The sequence below is a fragment of the Eschrichtius robustus genome, chromosome 10 (assembly GCF_028021215.1).
Source record: "Eschrichtius robustus isolate mEscRob2 chromosome 10, mEscRob2.pri, whole genome shotgun sequence".
In the NCBI taxonomy this organism is placed as follows: Eukaryota; Metazoa; Chordata; class Mammalia; order Artiodactyla; family Eschrichtiidae; genus Eschrichtius; species Eschrichtius robustus.
In genome coordinates this window covers 20,473,997-20,495,326 of record NC_090833.1, presented here as the reverse complement: position 1 = coordinate 20,495,326, position 21,330 = coordinate 20,473,997, and the positions used below count along the sequence as shown (strand labels likewise).

Sequence of the window (21,330 nt, the reverse complement as noted above, 5' to 3'; positions counted from 1 at the left end):
CATGGATGGATGGATCCAAAGCCAATGACAGGCTGAGCTGTCTTCTGGCAGGAACTTTCTCTAGGAGGTGCCCAGAGTAGGGGTCTAGGGACAAGGGGGAGGCAAACATGAGCATGAGACACTTAACCCCTTTCTTGCCAGCAGCTTGCCCAGGGCTGAAATCTGCCTGGGGGAATGGCAGGGCTAAAAATGGTTCTTGGCTAAAAATAGCCAGTCCTGCCACCCAGGTGGGCAGAGCCTCCCCTCCCTCCCGCCTTCCCTCCCAGCAATTTGCTGACTTGTTTTCTCCTCCTTCCCAGGGCGCTGCCATGGCAACGGGGAGGCCAGTCACAAATAATGGGTCTGGCTTCCTGCCTGGGCGGGCCCCAGAGGCCACCCCTTACAGACACATGCCCCTTTCACAGGCTCCCTCTCAGGGTTGGCCAGGAGGGATATTTTTTTTCTGCTCCGGTCCTGGTCCCTCCCATTTCCTGGCTCCTCCTGTCTGAGTCCCAGCCCAGCCTGTGCCTGGGAGGCCAGTCCTCCAGCTGGGATCCCAGCGAGCGCTCGGCTGCAGCCCCGCACCGTTGCCGCCTGGGACGCGGGTTGGGAACAAGAGCCTGGGGTGCTCCCAGCAGACCGTCCCAGGCAACAAGGTGGGGGGCCCTACAGCGATGCTCCGAGGCATGTACCTCACTCGGAACGGGAACCTCCAGAGGCGGCACACCATGAAGGAGTAGGTGCCCCTCACCCCAGCCTTCACCCTCCCGACCCTGAATTTGCAGCGGTCGAGTGTGCCAGGCTGACTGACCCCCTTTTCTGCTTTTGTCCCCAGAGCCAAGGACATGAAGAACAAGCTGGGCATCTTCAGGCGGCGGAACGAATCCCCTGGGGCCCAGCCAGCGGGCAAGGCAGACAAAGTGACGAAGTCATTCAAGTAGGTCCTCTCTGGCACCCCTGGGCCCCCCTCAGACACTTGCTGGTCCCTGTGGGAGCAGGGCTAGCAGTGGGGTTAAGAGAGAAGGCTGTTGGCTTGATCCAGCTCTGGGGCGATGGAGGCTCTCGTAGAGGAAGCCTGGTACCCGGCACGAGCAGCCCTCATGGGGAGATGCTGTCCTGGGAAGGATGACCAGGGAGGGGCAGAGGTGGGGATAGAAGTGATGCCGGCCCCAAGAAAGGGGGTGGGCCCCCTCCTGGGCTCCCCAGCCGGGCTAAGCTACTTTGTGGGCCAAGGCAGCTGACAGAGGTCACCCAGCCCTAGCCGCCCCACTTCCCTCACTGTGCCCCTTGCCTCACCCCTCAGGCCCACCTCAGAGGAAGCACTCAAGTGGGGCGAGTCCTTGGAGAAGCTGCTGGTCCACAAATGTAAGTGGGGGCCAGCCGGCCTGTTCCCTCCCTGTGTCTCTCCCCCCTCCTCCTTTCCTCCTCTCCCAGGCCCAGAGAGTGCGTCTGGCTCTGCAGAGGTTACCTTTCCCTCTTTCCTGGGCCCAGGACACCCAGTTAGGTGTCCCTACCATTGGGAAAGGCCGAGGCCCTTGGTCTGGCCTTGGAGCCGGCTGCTGCCAGCCCCTCCCTGTCCATGGGAGCTGGCACTGCCTGCCAGAGGCCGTTGGGACCTGTGTGCTCAGACCCATATTCCCAGAATAACAATAAACATTTCCATGTACTGAGGGCTTAACAGTGGGCCAGATGCGCCTGCCATCTCGTGGGTGGGAACCCCTCTGATCCTCACAGGGCTCCGGGGAATAAGGCTGATGATCCCCATTTGACAGATGAGGAAACTGAGGCACAGATGGGGAGTGACCTGGCCAAGGCCCACAAAGAGGCAATGGCAGGGGTGGGACCATATGCCAGGGTTCCTGGCTCTCAGGAGTGGGTCAGTTTACTAAGATCCCAGCAGTTGCACCTGAAAGGCCCCAGGAGGGTAAGCTGGGGGGCCTGAGGTCAGGAGGGGCTGGTTTGGCCTCTCACCCCAGGGTCTGGGCTTCTCCTCACAGATGGGCTAGCGGTGTTCCAAGCCTTCCTCCGCACTGAGTTTAGTGAGGAGAACCTGGAATTCTGGCTGGCATGCGAGGACTTCAAGAAGGTCAAGTCACAGTCCAAGATGGCGGCCAAGGCCAAGAAGATCTTTGCTGAGTACATCGCGATCCAGGCGTGCAAGGAGGTAGGGCTTTGGGCTGGGCCCTCGGGCCCCCATCCCCATGCCCAGTGGCCTCTCAGTGATTGGGGTGCCTGGAAGCCTCAAAAAGAGGAGCTCAGGAAGGAGAGAGGCCAGACTGATTCTAGGGACCATGTGCCCAGGTTGAAGAGGAAGCAGGCTGGGGCCCCAGGGAGAACAGAATCCTGACTGATAACAAAAATGGCCACTGTCAATGTGCTGCTGGGTGCCAGGCACATGCTAAGCCCTTCACGTATGAGCTCTCATATTTAACCCTCATGACAACCTGTAAAATAATTTTTAATATAATTTTCATTTTAAAAATGAGACAGTCTCAGAGAGCCTAACATGTATTGAGTGCTTCCTGTGTGCCAGCTGTGTCTGTTTAATATGGATGATCATGCTTAATTTTCACAACTCTGAGGAATGTACTATTTTTTTTTTTAATTTTTAAAATTAATTTTATTTATTTATTTATTGGCTGCGTCGGGTCTTTGTTGTGGTGCACGGGCTTCTTATTGCAGTGGCTTCTCTTGTTGTGGAGCACGGGCTCTAGGCGCGTGGGCTTCAGTGGTTGCAGCATGCGGGCTCAGTAGTTGCAGCACGTGGGCTTCAGTGGTTGCAGCATGCGGGCTCAGTAGTTGCGGCACGTGGGCTCTAGGACGCACGGGCTTCAGTAGTTGTGGTGCACGGGCTTAGTTGCTCCGCGGCATGTGGGATCTTCCCGGACCAGGGATCAAACCCGTGTCCCCTGCATTGGCAGGCGGATTCTTAACTGCTGCGCCACCAGGGAAGTCTGAGGAATGTACTATTATGCTACCCTATACATAAGACATTTGAGGCTCAGAGCACTTAAGTGATTTGCTTAAGGGCACACACCTAGATGTGGCACTGCTGGGATTTGAACTTGGGCAGCCTGACCCTAGAGGCAGTGATTTCGGGCCCTATAAACTCTACCACCCCTACAGTAAGTGACCAAGCCAGGACTTGATTCCGCTAACCTGCGGGCCTCCCCTCTGAACCTTAAGACGTGGAGCAGAAGGGCTTGGGGGTGAGAGGCTGGGCAGGTCCTGTCCCGGCCCCTGGCCCCTAGGAGCAGCTTCTTGCAGGCAGCCTTGACCACGTCACCCTCTGCCTGCACAGGTAAACCTGGACTCGTACACACGGGAGCACACCAAGGACAACCTGCAGAGCGTCACGCGGGGCTGCTTCGACCTGGCGCAGAAGCGCATCTTCGGGCTCATGGAGAAGGACTCGTACCCACGCTTCCTCCGCTCGGACCTCTACCTGGACCTCATTAACCAGAAGAAGATGAGTCCCCCGCTTTAGGGGCCACCGGGGTAGAGCTCAACGTTCACACCAGGCGGGCTGGGCCCCTCCCCACCTGCCTCCCTACCCCCTGCGACAGAGGGGGCAAGTGAGCCCCCAGAGGCTGTGTCCGGACAGACGGACGGGCATTTGGATGAGAGGCCTGGACCAAGAGAGGCCCAGGCCACTGGAGGAGTAGAGGGACTGGCCCCGTTGGGCCCCCACTGCCCTGGTACGAGGGGGCCCAAGGGCCCTGGCAGGTTAGGGGCCCTGGCTGAGCCGGATCTGGAGCTGCTGCTCCCTGCTGCGGAGACTTCGCAATGACCAAGTTCCTTAAAGAGCTGGCTGATGTGCAGGGGGCCGAGGCCTGGGCCCTGGGGCTCTCCGGGGGGGGGTCACTCGGACTCACAGCTCAGACCCCCGCCTTGAGTTTTATTTATTTAAACAGCAGTTGGATGCTTGGCACCTCGTCCTATGATAGGAAACCTTTGCCTCATCAGTTTTCCTAATTTACAAGTGCAATATTTTAACCAACGCCTTGTGAAAAGCCACCTTGCGGAGAAGGTGGGCACCATTTTCCAGTTTCAGGGGATCTGCTGGTCCCGAGCCCCAGTGGCGGATAGCTGGGCCTGCTGGACTGACAAGGCCCAGAGGGGCGGGGGCTGCAGTCTGACCTCACACCAAAATCCAGCACCCCTGAGTGAGGGGTCCCCCGGGGCCTCTGGGAAAGCATGGCACCCTCAGACCACACAGCGGCCGAGTTCAGAAGCAAATAAAAGCCCTGTGTTATTTTTTGTTCTTGACCCTTTCTGTGTGTTCCTGGTCTCAAGGCTTCCCAGGGTGACTGGGGCTGGGACGGTTGCTAGGTGGGCCCTCAATCCAGCTTCTTCTCCTCTCTTGCCATCACCTGCTTCCCGTCCCGGAGCTGGTGCTGCTCCCTGACAACTGCCTCCTCTGTGCCAGGTGCTCTGCCAGGCTTGTTCTACTTACCATCTCATCTTCACTGCGAGCCTGGGAGGTGGGGGTTATCCCCGTTTTACACATGAGGCAGGTGAAGCCCAGGCAGGTAAGGTGACTTGTCCAAGGTCACACAGCCGGCAAGTGGCAGAGACAGGGTTCAGCCTAAGCCCACCTGGCTGCAAAGCCTGCTCTGTGGATTGTCGTCCTCTACCAGCTACTGGATGGAGTCCCAGCTGGGCTGCTAACTGGCTCCGTGACCTTCGGCAAGTTCCTTCACTTCTCTGCCCTGCCACACCCTGAGATTCTAGTGGAACTTTCAGGTAGCACAGGGGTGATTGGTGGAGGTGGATGGGGCCAGAATCTCAGGCAGGGTGGCAGCTGCAGGCAGGCAGGCTCATGGAGGCCTTTAGGACAGAGGAAGAGCTGGGGAGGTCGGGACGGGGGGTAGGGTTCCCAGAGAGTCCCTCTGTGGCCCTGGGGGAGACTTCCCCCTCTGTGCCTAACAGGAGATACAAATTTAGGAAAGGCCTTGTTCGAAGCCACAGTTCAGAGGAGGCCCTGGACCCCCTCACTTAGAGGGGTAGAAGAGAGCCCAGCCAAGCTGATGCAAAAGCTGCCCCTGATGCCCACACGTTCCACCTGCCAGGGTCCGGAGGCAGGGACCAGGGTGTGGCCTGGGGCGGGGACTGGCTCAGCTGGGCTGACTTAGATGAAGGCAGACAGAGTGGATGCAGGAGGGGCTGGGCCCCATCTCCTTGGAGCTTGTTCCCTGCGTGGGGTTTTGGGTTCAGTTCTGCCCACCGGGACTTGGAGATGCAAAGGATACGGGGCTGTGCAGCCACTCTCCTCCCTGCCTTCCTTTGCTGGTCTCCCTGAGCAAGGCCAGCCCCAGGTGCCCCGCCGTAGAAGGAGAGCATCAGAAACGGTGGTCTCTGGGGCCAGGCATACAATAGGTGCTTAGTAGGTGTTACAGCCTTTTCCCCTAGCACCAGCGTGTGAGCTCCTCCAGGAGTGGGGCTGGGTCTTCTTCCAGGCACCAAGGGCCTGGCACTGGACCTGGCCATTGAGCCCTGTTTGGCTTTGTAAATGATGAAGGGCTTTCTCATGGCAGAGCTGCCAGTGCCTCAATGACTCTGGAAGGACGGGGGACAGAGATGTGCTCCTCGATCAGACTGAGGGAACCTCTCAGGTGTCCAAGCCTGAGATTTGGGGGCCTGACAGCTGGAAAAAAGCAAGGCCCACAGAGGACTGCAACACCACTCCTGTTCCCCAAAATGGTAGCAGCAGAGCTGACGTCAGTGCCTGGGACTTCCGGGTCCCAGCCCGCCTGGCCTCGCTGTGGCATCCGCTGCTTGGAGGAGACACTGGGCCATCGAGGAGACTCACCTTCCCCTTTCTTTAGGTTCCAGGGATTCAGCCTCGGGCCAGGCCCTCCACCTTCCCATTCCCAAGTTACCATGGAAACCACTATCCAGGAGAACCAAGTCAGGCAGATGGAATTCCCATTTCGGAAGGCCCCACTGCCTGGTTTCCATTACTCACACATGGGGCCCTTGGCCTCCAAGCTGCTTTGGCTACACTGAACAGCTGGAGAGCAGCCTGGAAAGGCGCCTGGATCCGCCTGCCCTACCCCCGCCTGGGCTCCTGGGGGCCTTAGGCACAGCCCTCACCGCCTTAGGCCACAGTCACCTTACCTGTATGTTATCTAGACTGCTCCCCATTTCTTCTTTCATACGTGAGGGAGGAGCAGGTCCCTTGGTCTCCATCTGGCAATCCCAGGCTGGTCGATGTGGGATCTGGGAGCTGTGAGGTCATCATGTCCAGCTCCCTTCCCATCTCACAGATGGGAAGACCGAGGCAGAGGTAGGGAAGCAGCACTGTGTAGAGGTGCAAGGCCCAGACCCTGGAGTCAGGCTCTAGGATTCAGCCCCTGGTTTCACCACTTACTACTAGCTACAAATCTTTGGGAAAAAAAAAATCTTGTAGCCTCTCTGCCTCAGTTTTCTCATCTATAAATTGTGCATGTTGGCACCTACCTCAGAGTCCCAGTGACTCAGCGAGGTCGTTTGCAGCAAGTTTAGCTCAGTGCCTGGCACAGGGACGTGTTCCTCCAAGACGAGAGGCCGTCAGCCACATCATTTTCAGGGTCACGGGGAGGCGGCAAAGCTCATTGTCTACTCTGATTAGTGGACAGGGAGCCTTTAGTCTCAGACCCCAGATCCCTGTCCTTCCAGGAATGGTTTTGCTGGAGGACAAAGCCAGCCTGTTCCAGGGAGTAAGTCAGAAACAGTCTGTCCCTGAACCACTGCCCAGTCTTGGCCTGGCTGCGAGCAGTTGGGGTCAGCTGGCAAATACGGTGTGAAGGGTGGAAAGGGGAGAGGGCACAGTGATGCCACTCGGTTGGATGCCAGTGGGAGGAGATTCAGCACTGGCCTGCCTGTGGCAACTTCAGCCATTTCCTTATGGACCAGTCAAGTCCCTCATGCTCTTGGCCTCTTGGCCTGGCTGGGGGCAGATATGGCCTCCCAGACCCTCCAGCATGGAAGAGACCATCTGGATCCAGCTGCTCCTTGGTGCTTGGGTCCCTTCTTGGGTTTCTACTTGCATCCCTCCTGTGACGGGAAGCTTAATACCTCCTGAGGCAGGCCAGGAGGGCCTGGGAGCCTCTTGGGGGTTCTAAAGTTCTTCCCCGGTGAAGTTGGGATCCTGGGTTGGGGTGGGGCAATGGAGGCAGGTCAGCAGTAGCCCCCGCAGGCCCCCTGCCCAGGCAGCCCCCCACAGGCTTGCCCAATTCTCCCACTCCGCTCCTCCCTGCTCCCACCAGACTCCCCCGAGCTCCCTACCCCCACCTCCCTGCCTTGCTCCCCCTGGACCCTTTGCCTAATGTCTCCTCCCTGCATCCCTCCCCCTGACATCCTACCCTAGAAAGTCTCCGATTTACCTCTCTTCCTGCGGAAGCCTGCCCTTCGCCCCTGCCTCTCCCTCAGTGCTCTCAGGCCCTCAAGCAACAGACCCTGGGCCTCAGAGAAGACGCTCCTGTGGTGTTGTTTTGCTTATAATCTGCAACATCTGTGAAACATCTGGCCTTGCCTGTCCTCTCCCTGGCTGGGTCAGGCAGGAGGGAAGGGGGTACCCTGGGGCCCCTGCTGCCGGGGGACCCCTCCCTTGGGTTGGAGGAGACAAGGAGGGGGCGGGGGGGAGCAGAGGGGGGTGAGGAAGAGCCGTGGGGCTGATCTGGGCCTGCTCAGCACGATGGGAGTGAAGGCATAGCTGGGGCTGGGAGAGGGCAGTGCCAGGTTGCAGATAAAAAGTGAGTGATGGCTGTGGCTGCACGCCAAGGGCATTCCATGCCTCATCTCCACCAGGCCTCACAACAGGCCTGGAGAGGGTCTGAGTATTGTTTTCATTTTACAAGTGAGAAAGCTAAGGTTCAGAGAAAGTGGACAAGTGTGTGGTGGCTGAGTAGGAACTGGGACCCCAACCCTAACTCCCAGGCAGCCTCACCTCCAGGCAGCCTGAGAGATTTGGTGGCTTGGTTTGGGGGCTCTTAACTCAGATTCTCCTTGGCTTGAGGGCAGAGCTTTTCTCAGGAAGGTCGTCGAATGGCGGGAGCTTGTGTGTGGGGATATCTGGTCCTGAATGTCAGCTCTCAGTAGAGCTGTGTGAGAAGTTGCTTTACCTTTCCGACGCTCAGTCATCTCATCTATAAAATGGGAATGATAATCCCACCTCATGGGACTCTCGTGGACTCAGTGAGATAATGAATATGTGTAAACCCTCAGCACAGGGTCAGCCAGGGAGGGCGGCCCACGTGTGGGTGGAGGGAGGGAGGGAGGGAGGCCTGGGGCTGCGACTGAGGGATCCAAGAGGTGAGGTCAGCCCCAGCCCCACCAGCTGCGCAGGGGGAAGCGGCCCCACCTCTACTCCACAGCCAGTTTTTAACTAGATGGCCGGTGACTCAAGACAAGGGCAAGGCCCCAAGAGGATGGCGTTGGGCCCCAGGCCCCAGTGGGCTCAGCAGAGTCCTACCTGCTGTTTCAGGGGCAACTGAATAGCACAGATTCTGCCAGGCAGCTGCCCTACCTCCAGATCTGTCCCAAGCTCTCGAGTGACCTTGGGTGAGGCCCCTCCCCTCTCCTGTTGTTTTCTTCTGGTTTTCCTCCTGTCTGAGGACCTTCTGAAGGGGCAGATGGCACTTTGTGTGATGTGAGGGCTGGGATTCAGGCCAAGTGTGTTGGTGTCTGTGGTGTGTGTGTGTGTGTGTGTGTGTTATGATTCTAAAAACAGGGTTTAGCCACTTCTCCAGAACACTGGAGGGGCCGGCTTGGATGGCGCAGTCTATTGACCACTGGTCCCTGAGTCTCCGTGGGTTCACGCCCCTCGGGACAATGCCCTCCGCATCCTCTAGCCAGGCTGGGCTGAGGAAGGATCTGCTGGTTATTTATGCTCCTTCCCTTGAGGTAAGGTCCACACCCCACCCTGCCTCTGCCACACACACACTGAGCCCAGGTCAGATCAGTCCCCGCCAGGAGCCCTCTGACTCTGACATCTTGGGCTGTATTTGCATTTCCCTCTGAAGTGTTCTTGCAGGAGGACTGGCTCCATCCCTGGAGCCTGTCCATTGCCAGGCAGTGGAGAGCAGTGGCTAGGAGCGTGGGCTTTGGAGGCTGACAGACCTGGTTTGAGTTAAGGCTCAGACGCTTATTTGCTGTGTGACCTCAGGCAAGTCACTTAACCTCTCTGAGCCACTGTGTCCTCACTTAAAAACAGGGGGTAATAATCGTTCCCACTAATAGGGTTGTTGTGAAGGATAAAAGCAGCCTGTGAGCTCTCTGCATACAGCCCTTCTGCTCTGCTTTCAGGTCCATGAACGCAGCATGCTCCCTTCCACCTCAGGGCCTTTGTATGTGCGTTTCCCTCTGCCTAGAACACTCTTTCCCTTCTCCCGTACTTGCTAATGATAATGACAATAATAATAGCTAACATTTATTGAGCACTTAATATTTGCCAGGCAGTGTGCTAAGTATTTGACTGACACTTTCTTATTTTATGCTCACAACAACCCCATGAGTTAAGAGCCAGTGTTATTAACCACTACAGTGTAGTGTCCTGAGGACGTATTCTGGAGCCAGATCACTTGGGGTAACTCCCAGCTCTTCCACTCATTTGTGTGCCCTGGGGCAAGTTGCTTCACTTTCTGGGCCTCAGTTTACCCATCTGTATTTGGGGATAGGAATAGCACTAGTACCATAAGGTAGCTATAATGAGAATTTAAAGGGTTAACACCTGTAAAGTACTTAGAGCAGTGCCTAGCACATTGTAAATCCTATATAAGTGTTTTATTAAATAACACCCTATTTCTCAGACAAGAAAACTGAGGCACAGAGAGGTTGTGCCTTGCTCAAGGTTACATGTTAACAAGAGGGGCATGGGTTTTGAACTCAGGCTGACTGGGTCCAAGCCCATGATTTTAAGCACTAAGCTGTATTCCTATCCTCTCTTCCCCTAGAGCTCAGATTAGGTGTCACTTCCTCAGGGAAGCCTTCCCTGATAGTCCTGACTAGAGGAGGGCCCTGCTTCCTGCTCACAAAGTGCCTTGTGACTCTCCTTCATGGCCCTTGTTATAGATGGTAATTACTTAAACATATGCGTTCACTTCATTGCTGTCTTTTCCTCTCAACTATAAAGGCTTTGAGGGTAGGGACCATGTCTGTGCTGCTTCTTACTGTTTTCCCAGCATTATTACATTGCCTGACACGTAGTAAGTGCTTAATAAATACTTATTCAATGGATGGGAGGCATATAGTAGTCCTTAGCATGGTTAGTAGTTACACAAAATAAACTCATGAAAACAGCTAAGGAGCTACTGTATAAGTAAAGATTGTGTTCTGTTGTGACAGAGAATATAAGATAGAAGTTTGTAGCCTCTCTCACATAAAGGAAATTGATATATACCAGGGCTAGTATGGCATCTCCATGATCATCAGGAACCTAATTCCTTCTATTTTGTTGCTTTGCCATCCTCATGTTTTAACTTCCACTTCATGTCCACAATGGCTGCTTGAGTTCCAGCCATCACTTCTGCATGTGGGAAGAGTGAAGGGGTAAGAAAGAGAGGGCAAAAGGTGGATGTCAATTATTTCTTAGAGAAGGCTCCCATAAACTGTCATATGACACTTTCCTTTATATCACATTGGTCAGGGCTTGGTCACAGGGCCATACTTCATTACAAGAGAGGCTGGAAAATGTAGCCTGAGTCCAGATAGCCATATGACCAGATAAAAACCAGAGGTTCTATTAGTTTGGGGTAACAGAAGGGTAGAGTGGATGTTGGGGAACAAGTAGGTGTCTCTGCCACAGTCACCAGTGACAGACATCCATCCTCTTAGGGCAGTGGAGAGGAGACATGGCAAGCTGGCGTGTATTAGTCAGCTATTGTCTGACTAATGCTGCAAAACAAATCGCTCCAAAGCTCGGTAGCTTAAAACAACAATCATTTATTCTCCCTTATGCTTCAACAAGTCGGCTAGAGTCAACTGATCCAGGAGGAGCTGGGCTGGACTTGGCTCTTCACTATGAGCTGGGCTCAGCTCTGCTCCATGCGCCCCTGCCAGCCCGCCCCCCACCCGCCCCCGAAGGGTCAGCACCTACCTGGGGCAAGTTCTCCCTGACATGAAAGCGGTTTTTGTTTTTCAATTTTCAATTTTGAAATAATTATGTACTCACAGGAAATTGTGCAAAGATAGTACAGAGAGGTCCCATGTGCCCTTCACCTAGTTTCTCCCAACAATTACATCTTACTTAATTATAGTACAATATCGAAACCAGAATCTGACATTGGTACTATGTGTGTGTATAGTTCTGTGTCATTTTATCACATGTGTAGATTATGTGACCACGACCACAGTCAAGATACAGAACGATTTCACCACAAAGGTCTCCCTCAATATCCCTTTATAGTCACACTCATCCTCCACTTCCACCATCCCTAACTCCTGGCAACCACTAATCTGCTCTCCATCTCTATAATTTTGTCATTTTAAGAATGTTATATAAATGGAATCACACCGTATGTGACCTTTTGAGATTGTCTTTTCCACTCACCATAATACCCTCGAGATCCACACGAGCTGTTGTGTGTGTCAATAGTTCAATCCTGTTTATTGCTGAGTTGAGTAGTGTTCCTTCGTATGGATGCACAGTAGTTTGTCTAACCATTCACTTACTGAAGGACATTTTCGTTGTTTCCAATTTGGGGCTATTCATATAAAGTGCCTATGAACAATCGTGTAGAGAGTTTTGTGTGGACACAAGTTTTCATTTCTCTGGGATAAATGTCCAGGAGTGGCACTGCTGGGTCATATGGTTTAAGTATAGGTTTAATATTTAAGAAGCTGCCAAACTACCTCTGACTAGATGACTGTGAGAGATCTCTGCATCCTTGCCAGCATGTAATGTTGCCCCCTATGTTTTATTTTAGCTGTTAATAGGTTTGTAATGCTATCTCATCCAGGCCTTAATTTGCATTTCCCTAATGGCTAGCGATATTGGACATCTTTTCATGTACTTATTGCCGCCTGTATATCCTCTGGTGAGATGTCTTTTGCCCATTTTCTAATCAGAATGTTTGCTTTTTTACTGTTTAGTTTTGAGAGCACTTTATGTGTTCTGTGTATGAATCCTTTGTGAAATATGTGATTTGCAAATAATTTCTCTCCATCTGTAGCTTCTTTTCATTTTCCTAATAGCATCTTTTTCAAAGCAAAAGCTTTGGATTTTGATCAAGTCCAATTTACCTTTTTTTTTTCTTTTATGGATCATGCTTTTGGTGTTATATCTAGGAAATTTTCACCAAGCCCTAGGTCCTGAAGATTTTCTCCTACGTTTTCTTCTAAAAATTTTGTAGTTTTACATTTAAATTCTATGATCCCTTTTGAGTTAATTCTTGTATAACATGTGAGATTCAGGTTGAAGTTTATTTTTTTCATAAGGATGTCCAATTGCTCCAGCATCATTTGTTGAAAAGAATATCGTTCATCCAAAATCAAAATATCGTTGATTTTTTTTAATAACAGCGTTATTGGGATATAATCACATATACAATTCACCTATTTAAAGTATACAACTCAATGGTTTTTAGTATATTCACAGAGTTGTACAACCATCACCACAATCAATTTTAGAACATTTTCATCATCCCCTAAAAAATCTCCACACCTATTAGGAGTCACTCCCTCCCCCATACCCCTTCCCACTCAGTCCCGGGCAATCATGAATCTCCTTTCTGTCTCTACAGATTTGCCTATTCTGGACATTTTATATAAATGGAATCATACAATATGTGGTCTTTTCTGTCTGGCTTCTCTCACTTAGCATAATGTTTTCAAGTTCATTGTCTTGTAGCATGGATCAGTACTTCATTTCTTTTTATTGCCTGATGATATTCCATTGTATATATCACATTCCAAATATCACATACTATACCACATTTTATTTTTCTATTCATCAGTTGAGGGACATTGGGGTTGTTTCCACATTTTGGCTATTATGAATAATGTTGCTATGAACATTCATGCACAAGTTTTTGTGTGGAAATATGTTTTCCTTTCTCTCGGGTATATACCTAGATTTGGAATTACTGAGTCATACACTCTTATGTTTAAAATTTTGAGGAACTGCCAGACTACCATTGTACATTCTCACCAGCAGTGTATGAGGGTTCCAATCTCTCCACATCTTTACCAAGATTTGCTGTAATTTTTTTTATAGCCATCCTATCATTGAATTCCTTTTGCCTCTTTGTCAAAATCAGTTGGCCATACTCGTATGAGTCTATTTCTAGATTCTCTATTCTGTTTCATTGATTCACGTTTCTATCCTTCCATCAATGCCACATAGTCTTGATTACGGTAGCTATATAAGTCTTAAAATCAGGTAGAGTAATTCTTCCCACTTTATTCTTTTTCAAAATTGTGGTAGTTATCCTAGTTCCTTTACCTATCTGTATAAATTTTAGGATGATCTTGCCTAATCTACAAAAAGTCTTCCTGAGATTTTGATAGTAATTGTGTTAAACGTGTATTTCAGTCTGTGGAGAGCTGGTATCTTTGCTATGTTGAATATTCCAATCCATGAGCATGGTATGTCTCTTCATTTATTTAAATCTCCTTTGATTTCTTTTGTCAGCATTTTGTAGTTTTCAGCATACAAGTCCTGTACATGTTTTGTTAGATTTACACCTATGTATTTCATTCTTTTTTGGTGATTGTAAATGATATTATATTTCAGTTTCCCCATGTTCATTGCTGGCACATAGAAATACATGGAGTTTTGTACCTTGATCTTGTAGCTTGTGACCTGGCTGAACTTACTTAATAGTTCTAGGAGTTTTTTTTGGTAGATACCTTGAGTTTTTCTATATAGACAATCATGTCATCTGCAAATGGGGACAGTTTTATTTTTTCCTTTCTGATCTGTATGCCATTTATTTCCCTTTCTTGCCTTACTGGGCTTCAGTCTTTACCAACAAATATGATATCAGCTGTAGGATTTTTGTAGGTGTTATTTATTCATTTAGGAAGCTGCTTTATTTATATAACATGTTTATTTGCATATATTTATATGTACATATATATTTATATTGGAAGTTTATTTATTTATATAGGAAGTTGCCCTCTATTCCTAATTTTTGAGATGTAAAAAAAATAATATTGGGAGGATTTCTGTATATTTTTTTATTTTTTAATAAATTTATTTATTTTATTTATTTATTTTTGGCTGCGTTGGGTCTTTGTTGCTGTGCACAGGCTTTCTCTAGTTGCGGCGAGCAGGGGCTACTCTTCGTTGCAGTATGCGGGCTTCTCACTGTGGTGGGTTCTCTTGTTGTGGAGCACGGCTCTAGGTGCGCGGGCTTCAGTAGTTGTGGCACATGGGCTCAGTAGTTGTGGCTCGCGGGCTCTAGAGCGCAGGCTCAGTAGTTGTGGCGCACAACTAAGTTGTGGCTTAGTTGCTCCTCAGCATGTGGGATCTTCCCGGACCAGGGATTGAACCCGTGTCCCCTGCATTGGCAGGTGGATTCCTAACCACTGTGCCACCAGGGAAGTCCCTTGAGAATTTTTACCATGAGTGGGTGTTGAATTTTGTTAAATGGGTTTTTTAAAAAATCAATTGATGTGATCATATGACTACTTCTTTAGCCTGTGAATGTGGTGGGTTACACTGATTGATTTTTGAACCAATCAAATATTGAACCAGCTTTGCATCCCTGGAATAAACTTCATTTGGTAATGGTGTATAATTTTTAAAATATGTTGATGTGTTCTATTTGCTAATGTTTTGTTAAGGATTTTTGCATCATATACCTGAGGGATATTGGTGTGTAGTTTTCTTTCTTCGTATTATCTTCGTTTGGTTTGGGTATCAAGGTAATACCAGCTTCCTAAAATAAATTGGGAAGGACTCCCTCCTTTTCTATTTTCCAGAAGAGATTGTGTAGAATTGGTATTAATTTTTCTTTCAGGTGCAAGTGCATTTTAAGCCTCTGTTTGAAACTTGTCTGCTAATATCCCATTGGCCAAAACAAGACACATGGCTGTGCCTGATGTCAAGGGTGGGGAAGAATGATCTACCTTCTGTATATTTCACCAGAACTAAGCTCTTCACTCCAGGCTGCAGGCACCCACAGGCCAGTGCAGGCTGGGCTTTTCTAGAACCCATGTCTGCCTGACTGGGCCCTCCCGGGAAGGACTTTTGAAGATGCTGTCTGTATAATATTGATATACTTGATTTAAGCACAGCATATTAATCAAACTCCCAACGTACAAATGATACAAGGCCTTCCTTACCGAATAATCAGTGATCCAATTCCCAGACTCTGAGTTTAAAAGATAGGATTTAATCTACTCAATTTGGTTGATTTTCATTTTTCCAACAATTTCATTCACCAGCCTCAGGGTGACTACTATGTTTTTGTCCGTGGGGGGCTCCGAAAAGTTTAGAACCTGGCCCCCAAAGACCTCTCCAGCCTCATTACCCTCACACTCCATCTCCAGCCTTGTCCCTGCCCACACATACATACCAGGTAGACTCATTTGCACCCCTGGGTCTTTGCACATGCTGCCCTCTGCCTGGAACACGGTTCCCGCCACCTCTTCACATGGCCATCTCCTCCTTAACCTTTGAGACTCAGCTCAGGGGGTGTGTCCTCCAGGAACCCTTTGCTGACTTGCCAAGTCTGGAGGAGGGCTCTTCTCTGGGCCATCCCAGCACTGCGCTCCGGTGACCCAATCCTGGACTTGCCTCTTCACTTGTCCCTTTCTCCCCTGGAGTGTGAGCCCCTGCAGGGCTAGAACTGAGTGGCTGTCTGGGTCCTCAGCACCCAGCCCAGGACCCAGCCCAGAGCAGGCTCTCGGAAGCTGACAGTTGAAGGCCTGAATGGCTGCAGGCTTGGTGTTCACAGCCCACAGGCAGAGCCTCCGGAGTCCACCTAATGATATGTCGCCGGTGAGAAACCCCCTTCCTGAGGCCTGGAGGGGTGTGCTAAAGGCACCTCTCTCTGTCCTCGCCAGCCCTCAGCTCCTCCCTCAGGGCTGTGACTATCCCTTAGGGAGGAGAACTCAGAGGAGGCCCTGGAAGTGAAGGCATCGAGGGCACCTGCCCCAGGCAAGGCGTGGCCCTGAAGGTCAGGAAAGCCTTGCCTGGCATTCAGGGATCTGCTCAACTGAGCCTGAGCTTCCCTTTGAGACCCCCTTGCTGCTCTCCCAAATAGACTCCCCAGAGCCTCTCACTGTTCTGTTCAGCCTCAGCCCTCCTCCCTTTGCTTCTGCTGTTCCTGCCACCTGGAATGCCTTTCCCTGTTTCTCTTTGCTTTGCCTGTTCTTCCAGGCCCTTCCTCCCAGCCCACCGCAAGCCAAGTCTGCAAGTCTGCACTGAGCCTCTGCCCTTTGGGAATTAGAGCCGGCCTCAAATTTTCCACGAAATATTTTGTGGGTGTGAGTTTGGACCTCCCTGAGGGTGAGCTGGGAGCTGGCCAAGTTGGACTTCACCCAGAGTAGTGGCCAGGAAGAGGGGGGCAGCTCCTGATCCCCGGAGGGAGATAAGCAGCTGGACCCCAGCACTCCGTTGGGGCTATTTTTAGCGGCTGGTTCCTGGCAGGCCTGGCGCGGTTTGGGCCTGGAGGGAGAACAATGGGCCACTGAGGCCAGGCGGAGGGCGAATGACAGGCCTCAGAGGCAGGGGAACAGAGGTTGCCTGCCCCCCATGCCGACCGGCAGGAAAAGCTTCTAGGGCAAGCTATTTGTCAGACTTCCTGCGGAGCCAGGTGCGGGGCCAGCTGGGTGATTCCAGAAGACTGTCCTCATGAGTACCACTACCACCCTTTCTTGAGGCCTTTCTATGGGCCGGACACCATGCTAAGCACCAGGTGTGCCGTCTCCTCTTTCTCAGCCTTGTCGTACAGACGTGGAAACTGAGGCCCGGCTCAGAGAGGTCAGTAACTTGCTCACACAGAGCAATGAAGAGAAGCAGTCGAGATTCAAACCCAGGTCCTCTCTGTCTCTCCTTCCAGAGGGCGGGACATTGCAGAGCCTTCCACTCCCAGCCCTCCCTGTCTCAGACCCTCCCTGGGCCCCGTGGGCTTTCCTGCCTAATGGCTCTGACTCCATGAATGACCTCGCGCACGTCACTCGCCTTCCTCGGGCCTCAGTTTACTCATCTGTAAAATGGAGGGGAACCTTTCTCTCAGGGCTGTTGAGGGTTGAAACAGAGGCCAGGTGGGCGCGCCACAGGTGGGCACCAAGGAGGGAGGAGACGTGCATTTTCGGCACTCTCCGCTTGCCAGCATTTGCTGACTGAAAGAACCCATGAACCATAGTTCTGTTTATCTCGGGAGGTGTTCGCCCAGGAAATGCCCTCCAAACCTCTCAGGGTCTGGTGGGTACGAGGCCCCGCGGGAGGGACAGGTCAGCTCTGTCCAGTGCTTTTGGGGAATTCACAGTCTGAAAGGGGAGACAGGCCCACGAACAGGCGATGAGAGCACAATGAGAGAGAGGCATCAAAACATCTGTGTCAGCTTCCTTGGGCTGCCCTAAGAGACTGGGGGAGTTTAACCAACAAAAATTTGTTTTCTCACAGTTCTGGAAGCCAGAAGTCCAAGGTCAAGGTGTCAGCAGGGTTGTTTCTCCTGGGCTTGCAGACAGCAGCAGCCTTCTCCCCTTGTCTTCGCATGGTCTTCCCTCTGTGTGCATCTGGGTCTAAATTTCCTCTTCTGATAAGGACACCTGTACTACTGGATTCGGACCCACCCTAATGACCTCATTTTAACTTCGTCACCTCTTCAAAGGCCCTGTCGGCAAACACAGTCACATTCTGAGGTCCTGGGGGTTAGGACTTCAATATAGGAATTTGGGGAGTCACAATTCAGCCCAGAGCAATGGCCATGTGAAATAACTGATGGCAGACGCCTTTGCACATCGGCAGAGAGTGAATCTGTCTCAGGTGGGGGGACCACCGGGGTCTCCAAGGAGCCAGCCAGGCAAAGTTCTTCATCATAACAGGAAAAGGGGGAGGGGCTCTGAGTGGGAAGAGGGAGGAATTGCCAGAACCCTCCCAGAGGTCAGGTTCCCCCCCAACCCCCTCCAGCTGGTGAGACATTCTCTGGGGTGAGGGGTGGTTGACAAATTCCTGAGAATTACGCTGCCTGACTCTGAATGTCGACTTGTTTTGTTCTCAGCACTGGAATTGCTCTCTGCTACCTCCAAAACGTCAGTAAACTGTTTTCCAAATTGACCCTGCACTGCAAGGCCTTTGGGATAAGGTGGGAGTAAGGTGCCTGCAGCTGGGACAGAGGGCAGCCGTAGCGCTGAGAGCAAGGAGGACCAATGAGTGGACATAAGACCTACCGAAATCCATGGGGACTGGGGGGAGGACATGCCAGGCTGCTGGGTGGGGACCGAAGTTACCTAGATAGGACGGCAGTGACAGGAGGATTGGGGGCCACCAGGCAGCTCTACCTGGGAAGAGGGCACCTACACTGGCCTGGAGGGGTGGGCATCAAGGAAGGCTTCCTGGAGGAGGTGAAGACTAAGGGGGGTCTTTAAGTGTGAGTCAGAAATTGCCAGCGGAGAGCAATGGCATCTCAAGCACAGAATCCTGCGGGGACATAAGCCTGGTGTCTGCCGACTCTGGATCACATCTTGCTGAGCAGTCCCCTGTGGGCCAGGCCCGGATTAAGCTCTCCCACAGGTAACAAAACCAGGTGGCCATGTGGGACTGGCTGTAGCTGGTGTGAGGGGTGCAAGGTGAAGAGGTGCAGGAGAGAGAATAGCGGGTGCTGGCCAGACTGAGAGGGCCTGGAATGCTGGGTGGCATAAAGGACTTTATGCCAATGGTGGGGAAGGGAGAGGCTTTGAGCAGAGGAGGGTCAAGTGAGATGTCTGATGGCGGTGGCCGGTGTAGGGGTAGACACAGAGTGGAGAACAGGACCATGGAACTCAGAGTGAGGCAGCCAAGAGGTCACAGAGGGCCACTCCAGGCCCGGCGGTTGGTGTGGCCGTCCAGTGGCATCTTGATAAACGACCTGCCTGATCCAGGGAGGACTCCATTGTGGCTTTCCAAGAACTGCTGTTTCTCTTTCTTCTGCAGCTTCTCCTGGGGCCAGGAGGGGAGGGACCTTTGGACTGGTCAAGCCCCGCTATAAGTCGTTCTGACCAGGGCAGCCGGGGATGGGGACAGGACACGTGTTAGTCAAGCGCCTCCCTGTGCCAGGCCTCTGTCAAGCGCCTCACACACCCGCATGTGGCCCCCAACCACCCCAGGAGGCAGCCGTTGTTATCCCCATTTTACAGAGGAGGAAACTGAGGCTCAGGGAGGGAGGAGGACTTGCCCAAGGCCTCTAGGCTGGGAAGGCCTTGAATCTGGGACTTTCTGCCAGAAAAGCCCATCTCCCAAGAAGCTCCCTTCGGCCCCAGCTGGGCTGCCTCAGTTTCTAAGAGGTAGGGGGTGAGCCTCTAGCAGCTCCTGCTGCCTGGGGATAGAGGGGCTACATGGGTATGAGGGTACCTGGCCTGGCTGAGCTGCCAGGGAAGGATGGAGAGGTGGTCGGGGAAAGGCCCATCCACTGTCCACCCACTCCTGACACCAATTCTGGGCCTACACCTCTGCAGACATGAAAGAAGAGGCTGTGGCTCTCATGGAGCTAAAAGCCCACAAGTGTGCAAGCCGCTCCTGACTGCCCTGCCTGATCCCCAAAGTCAAGAGCCTGTCTTCCTGTCTCCAGGGACTTCCTCTCTCCTCGTGGCTGCCAGGAGCCTGCCTTCACTTCTGTCTCCCCCTGAGCCTGTTTCCTCCTCTGATAAAATGGGGTAATCATGCTTCTTTGATGGGTGGGTATGAGAGGGAAACGAGGCCATGTTTGTAGAGAGCCCAGGTCCCGGAGTGCCTGCTCTGGGCACAGTTGCCGGGACTGCTGTGGGCTTTGCTTGTTGGCTCTGGCACTGAAGGCCAGCCCACTGTGGGGAGGAGGTAGGAGGCTGGGCTCCGGCTCCTACTCTCTGGGTGACACTGGGCTGCAGGCTTCTCTGAACTTGAGCTGTATCGCCTCCATCTCTTTGGACTGGGGGTTTTAGGACTGGGTGTCACCAGGGGCAAAGTTTAGTTCGGATGTTAGGGGCAGGGTCTGGTGGGGAGTAAGTTCGTAACATGGCCCCTTTCCTTTCAGCTGCTTTCTCTGTGTGTTGTGCTTTCCCTAACAAATTGCCCTGGAAAGATCTCGAAAAGGTGTCACTTTGAAAAGTGTGCCAGGGGAACCCCTCCCCAGCATAGTCCCCCTTCCAGATGTGCTTCTGGCCTGATCACAGCACCAAATACACACAATACACACAAAATGTATCAAGCACACACATCACACACACACCTCCCCCCCCATATAGAGCACACATCAAACACATCACACACACACCACACAAACCATACCACAAATATACACACTACACATGAACATACAAACACAGCACATACACAGTACACATACACACACTCCACCACACATGTCACACACATAGACCATATTCACACACATCAAACACACACATACACCAGCAGAACTCCGGTGCATTTAGCATCTTTTGATCGAGAAAATGCATTTCAACAAAAGCTCTATGAGTTCAGTGATGCTTTGAAATGATTTGTATTTCGTTCATCCTGACAGTATCTTCAGACAATTGAAAACCAGCCATTGAACGATGCATCAAACACATTCTTCATTCTGGTCCCAGTTCCTATGGATCCAGGCAGCCCAGTGGGAACGCTGCACACCCCAGGCTCTGGGGTGTAAGCGTGGGGACCCCTGGTTCAGCCACCATTCAGTCACCCTCTTTCAGTGGGATTTTGGGTCCCTCTTGCTCCGCTACTGTCCTTCGTCTGAGGCATGGCTTCCCTCTCTCCACATCACGGGCTCAAGTTTGTGCGCATGCGTGTGTGAGTGCTGCCATGTCTATGAGCTCATAAACCACTGTCCTGCAGGATCCTCCTGCAGAGAAACTTCCCCGCCAGCTCCACCCAGAAGGCAGAGCAGATGGAAAATTGGAGCAAGCCCCCATCTCGGGTCAGGGAAGAAAACAGTCTTTTTTCCCCTTCTCTCTAAAAATATGCCCAGGCCTTTTTTGAGCCTTGATGCAATAAAAACCAGCTGTGGCTCAGAGCAGCCCCTGCAGCCTTTGCCTAGGGAGAAGGAAAACAAAAACAGCCACTGGAGGCGGGGTCAATGGCTGTGTCCAGGCGCCAGGCCCAGAAGCCAGCCACCTCCCACCTGGAATTGGGTCTCAAATGGGCACGGAAGCGTCCCTGTCTGTTCGTCCTGGTGTGGGCTCAGGGAACCGGGGATCACTTAGCCCTTCCTCTTTTAATGCTTGGTGCTGAGGTTGGGAAGA

The 21,330-nt window shown here is 52.0% G+C and overlaps 1 protein-coding gene across 5 annotated transcripts in view; it reads left to right on the top strand.

Moving 5' to 3' along the window:
* The window catches only part of RGS3 (regulator of G protein signaling 3), a 129,374-nt gene extending 125,126 nt beyond the window's left edge, over nucleotides 1-4,248 (top strand). For 4 of the 5 annotated variants that reach the window (XM_068553060.1, XM_068553063.1, XM_068553062.1 and 1 more), the window contains 4 exons: nucleotides 815-916; nucleotides 1,283-1,344; nucleotides 1,977-2,143; nucleotides 3,281-4,248. In XM_068553060.1, the coding sequence (XP_068409161.1) occupies nucleotides 815-916; nucleotides 1,283-1,344; nucleotides 1,977-2,143; nucleotides 3,281-3,466 (517 nt within the window). In that variant the 3' untranslated portion in view covers nucleotides 3,467-4,248. Of the gene's footprint in view, nucleotides 1-501; nucleotides 716-814; nucleotides 917-1,282; nucleotides 1,345-1,976; nucleotides 2,144-3,280 lie in introns of those variants that run through there. The other variant, XM_068553065.1, reaches the window with a different exon arrangement.
* The last annotated feature ends 17,082 nt before the right edge of the window (nucleotides 4,249-21,330 follow it).